This window comes from Diadema antillarum, unplaced genomic scaffold, assembly GCF_040938485.1.
Source record: "Diadema antillarum isolate AM-2024a unplaced genomic scaffold, OU_Dant_1.0 scf00000061, whole genome shotgun sequence".
Taxonomy (NCBI): domain Eukaryota; kingdom Metazoa; phylum Echinodermata; class Echinoidea; order Diadematoida; family Diadematidae; genus Diadema; species Diadema antillarum.
In genome coordinates, this window is record NW_027270950.1 from 2,621,383 (window position 1) to 2,626,675 (window position 5,293).

General features: G+C 39.8%; 1 protein-coding gene across 1 annotated transcript; it reads right to left on the reverse strand.

The window, feature by feature from the left end:
• LOC139716104 (ankyrin repeat domain-containing protein 66-like) lies at positions 1-3,305 on the reverse strand. The gene is made up of 3 exons (XM_071627661.1): positions 3,121-3,305; positions 992-1,220; positions 1-172 (listed from the first exon to the last, which is right to left on the reverse strand). Exons 1-3 carry the CDS (start codon positions 3,257-3,259, stop codon positions 1-3), a joined length of 540 nt encoding a protein of 179 aa, XP_071483762.1. The 5' UTR covers positions 3,260-3,305.
• Positions 3,306-5,293: the final 1,988 nt, after the last annotated feature.

Here is a 5,293-nt window from a genome sequence, read left to right on the forward strand (position 1 = left end):
TCACCTCTTCCCTTTCTTCCACCTCGATGCCACTTTCTTCTCCTTCTTCTCCGTCAGCTGCTTGAGGAACTTGGTCTGCTTGGCCTTTTCCTCCGCGATGCGCAGCCTCTCTGCCTCCTTCTTTGCCTCGATCTCTGCCAGACGCTTCTTCTCGGCGAGTTCGATCAAGGCCCTGCGAAAACGTGCGGCAACCACAATTTGGAAACTGGCATTTGGTTTCACTTTGATAACATCATAGACATGCATTTGTGAAATGCATGGGTTACCACATTAATTTTATTGCCACAAATGTTGCACATAGATTTATATCTGCACCTTGTTTGTTTAAAAGCACGGTGGTGGCTTTCTCAACACAATGTTGTGGATTAGGCTGAAAGCTTCCACAAACTTTCATAGATATCAATGTATGTCAACCCAAATGTATAACATACAACCTACAAGTGGAAAGAGGAAATTTGCATTTTAACTGGTAGATAATTGCACTACACCTCTTATCATAAGTACATGATTGTCTACATAAGGCATTTTAGAGGTGCATTAAAAATACATTTTTGTTCATTTGATTTACATGATATCAAGTCATATTCAATGCAACACTAAATTCCCCACATTATGGATGGGCTAGTACTGTATCATTAAAAGTGGTCATGCAATAATACACCAGATTTTGTCCCATTTGTTGTGCCAATGCTTGCTATTATATAAAGTGCACAAACTCTTCCTACAAGTGCAAGTCACAAGTGCAGAGTCTACTTCAAGTTCTAGTACTTCGCTTGTAACCCCTTTTCACAGTTTATGCCTACTATATATAATAATTATAGATATCAATTATTACATTGGATGGCTATATTTCGTAAAATACCAGGGAAAATTGCACTCGTTAGGGCCAATATCTCATCACCTTATGGTATCCCATTCATTGCCAGTCAATATGGTACAATCACCTATTCAACTAGTAAAGAAGAAACCTATGAATGCAAGTAAGACCTACTCAGAGATGAAGGCGATACAATCATGGTGCCCATAGATCTCTGCAATCCTCTGTGGAGTGTCGCCATAATTGTCCTGGAGGTCGATGGGGGCGCCAGACTTGTACAGCGCCTTCAGTGCCAAGATTTTTCCTTGCTCGCAGGCAAAATGGGCAGCCGTCCATCCAGTTTCCGTTGCTGCATCCAGTCTGGCCCCATAACTGGCCAGGAGCCGGATGCTCTCTGAGTGACCTGAGCAAAAATTATCATGAAAAACTTTCAAGATTCCTACAATAGGAAACACTTCAACATTTCTCTTTTAGAGAATATATTAATAATTAGTTATTTGTGGTTAAACTAGCTTTGGTATAAATTACATGTGTCTGTACCAATTATTGAAATATAGATAAACTAATAGATTAAATAATTACCTCCGCCAAGGGAGGAGGTTATGTTTTCGTTACCGTTGGTTTGTGTGTTTGTGTGTTTGTTAGTTAGTTTGTCCGTGTGCAAAATAATCCAAAAGTAGTTAACGGATTGGGATGAAACTTGCAGGAAAGGTTGAGAATGACACAAGTAACAAAGGATTAACTTTTGGTAGTGATCCGAGAACTTTGGGGAATCTATGAAGGATTTTTGATATTTTGGCAGGTCGGGTCAATGAACTTGGGAATTCAGCCTGCGCGTATTTGAGGTTTGCATGCACGCACTAAAGTGCATGCTCTAGTTTCTGCTAGGGAGAGGCGCGCCGTGCAGCTGAGGGATTATGACGTAACAAAGGCTTCTATATTGGGAAATCGGGCGGCTTTCAGCACACAATGCTATAAGTACGTATGGGTGGAAATCACTGATCTCTGTGGAAGAACAAGATCAGTGGTGGAAATGAGCTGCATGCTTGGCAGAGGTCTGCGCTCTCAGAGTGCTTCTCTAGTTAATGAATTAATTCATGCATTCATCTACTGTATGTACATATTAATTTGCTTATAAATACATGATTTAATTGTTTATCATCGTTATCATTAGACCACTTTTGGTATGCACTTATGTCTGCGTCTGTACCAATTTTTTGTCAGTTGATAATGAATTCATTCATGCATTCATCTACACATTCATTCATTTGTGATATGATTCTATCATTCACTTAAAATGTTTGTTCATTCATGCATTGATATACCCTATGCAAATCTAGAGCTAAGAAATCTCATGTCCTTTGTCAAAAAAAAAAGTTAGTGACCATTACAGTAGGTCCAAAAGGGCTGTACATTATCTCTAGTTTCTGTAGATTATGATATCCTTTGTTTATGAGTGCTGTAAATATATTGCATAAAATGTGACAAATACAACACATACAAATGTATATATACAGAAGAAAGACACCAATTTTGAAAATGCAATCATATTTGCTCAAAGGCGGCAAAATTCTCGGTCTGCTTTAATAGTCATAAATTAATACAACCTCTGCCAATACAGACTGAAAACACTCACATAAAAATCATGTTGTCCTCTTTGCTTCCTTCACTCAAATAGTCCACAAAAAAATGCCCAGAAAGTTCAGATGGTGGATACAAGAAAGCAAGGTAGATAATTGTGAAGAAAATAGGGCATATAGCAAAACAAAAAATTCCAACCGTTATAGCAAGAACAACAACAAAAAAGTTCTAAGCAAGGAATGTGGACTTTGTAATCAGAGTCAACCTCACCTAATTTACATCCATAAGGACTGGAGAAAAACTTAATTTTGACCGACACATTGGAATTGACACCTGGTTTCTCTTCCACTAATTAATTCTCGCTCAATTCTTCAACTTGAGAGAGATGGCCCGCTTGGGTGCTCAGGTTAACTGTACAATTTAATTGATGATGGGGTTACGGCTTGTAGTTGCATAGTAGCAGGGCCAGTGCAACTGGTGGGGGGGGGGGGGGGGGGGGGGGGGGGGGAGGGCTCGGGGCTTGTCAGCTGATGAAACCCGAAAGTGGCATCAGAAATATAGACTGCCCCCCACCCCCCCCCCATCCCCACCCCCCCCCCCCCCACACACACACACAACACACACACACACTTTTAAAATCACACCGCCGGCACCATGTAAGATGATTTCACACATGGAGAGAAAAAAAAAGAAAAAAAGAGGATAAAGATGATCACTCCTACCTCTTATGGCAGCCCAGTGAAGGGGACATCTTGAATTCCACTCCAAGTCAGGTCCATTGATGTCGTACTTCCCCGTAGCCAGTAGCGACTCAATGTGATCGCTGTCTCCCGATGCTGCTGCTTCGTGTAGCTCCGTCATGACATCAGTCACTGATGAATTTCCAGTACAATGTAGGTCTAACACTCAACAGGTCTGACAGGCTCATAAATGTCTGCAAATACAATGCAGAAACATTTTGTGTTGCATTTTGTACACGGTCTACATCACATGTTACCACAGTGCAATGTGAGGTATGACTTTTGTTGTCATAGCGTTTCTACTTGAAACATGATGAGCCAACAAGGAAAAAAAAAAAAAAAAAGATCCTCAGCTCATCTCTTCCCTTCCACCACTTCCGGGTTTCTCCTGCTGACAAGCCGTTCCACCGGCCATGCATATAAGTATAACTCTATACACAGCCCAGTCGCTGTATAAATCAAGCCATGCTTCGCACGGTGTCTGGTCGACTAGTACAAGTGAAATGTTAGCTTATTAACACAGCCTGCAATTACTATACTACAGTATTTGCTATTTGTCTCTAGACGTATTCTTCTTCTGAATTCCGTTAAGTGTACAATTTGTAGCTTTATGCTTGAAGATTACACACTGTAATGTGTGAGAGTGTGCAGCCGTATGTGTGCTCCACCACTCAAATTCCACAAGTAGTGACTAGTGTATTTACAAAATATATACCGGGTACATGGAGTGCAGGTAAAAACCCATAATTTCTCATATGAGATTCAGTTACGTCTCCCTCAAGAAGGACTTGAATGCCTTGAGGGAGGGTGAGTCAGCCAGGTCTGCTGGTAGATGGTTCCAGTCTCTGCTCTGGAAGTTCTGGGGAAGAATGATGAGCTACATGTATTCATAGATCTACACCAGATTGGTGCATAATGGTGTTCTGAAGCGGGAATCATGCACCCTTGTATTGTAAGAGATGTTGATTTCTGAAGGTATTGCTGCCAGTCAATGTCTAGCTATAGTATTACATAATTGTTATCTATTTCTATATTTTGAAAAAAAAAACAAACCCTGACATTATGCAGACATGGTAATATTGCATTGGTATGGCCAATGGGGTTTATGCCATGTCATATTACAGTACTGTAAAAGTGGAAATTTTCGTGCATTTCGTGCAATCAGAAACTATCGCGAAAATAAAGCACGCGAATATTTTTGTTTGCCATATGTTCCTGTGCGTGATATCTTGATTCTGCGGAATTAAAAACATGCGAAACTCTTCTCACCCGGCCAAGCGCAAAAAATTAGTCATGCGAAAATATCTACTTACAGTACCTGGTACCATACCTAACGGTAGTTTAGTTCGGAAAGACCTGCTTCATATATCCACCAGCATCAGGGATTATCTCATCAAGGTTCAAGATCTAATAACATGTCATGATCATGTGTACTACACTAACAAATGACTAGTGTGAAAGGTCTAGAACCTAGCAGCGCAACGTCAGTTAGAATTCAGAACAGTGTTCTACCTCTTCATGCATATACCGTTAGTTTAAACGTTATATTCACTATTGAGCGCAACACCAGGGAGCTAGAGGTGGGAAGAGATTATCCCACCTCCGGCCTCCCTGGCAATACTCCTTAGCTTATGGCAGTGCGGTACGACACAACGTAGAATCTACAGCAATTTACATTTGTTTCTAGGTCTACACACATAAAAATATCATGGACCTATGATTACATGGAGAGGGTCTAACAATAGTGATGACGTTTGCCAAGGGATTGCACATATAGTTTGCAGCTAACAGTTAAAAGAAAAAAGAAGTTACAAATTAATAGATCTAACGTTAGACCATCTTAGCAATATCTAAGTTACAAACAGGTTCTCACCTCAGGTTGATGTATCCATGACTCGCTTGTATACAAGTTTATGCTAATAAATGCTAGAATGTATTCCAGTCAGTATAAGATATTTTTAAAAATATTTTCTATGAAAATGATGCAATTGAAGGTAAAAATGAGAAAAATTAAAATTGATTTACTGTTAAAACATTAAATTTGATTTGAAGAGTATTTTTGTAATGAAAAGCAATCATATTGACAAAAATAAAGATGAAAGCTGTCACATAAGGTTAATTGCGCTCAGTTTTTTACAAATGACGTCATCGACGA

Bases quoted from the DNA above. Each gene is read 5' to 3' on its own strand.
- LOC139716104 (XM_071627661.1), bottom strand. From the start codon at position 3,259: ATGACGGAGCTACACGAAGCAGCAGCATCGGGAGACAGCGATCACATT. The intron at 1,221-3,120 runs GTAGGAGTGATC...ATTTTTGCTCAG, and splicing joins TCACTGGGCTGCCATAAGAG to GTCACTCAGAGAGCATCCGG. The intron at 173-991 runs GTAGGTCTTACT...ACGTTTTCGCAG, and splicing joins TGTATCGCCTTCATCTCTGA to GGCCTTGATCGAACTCGCCG.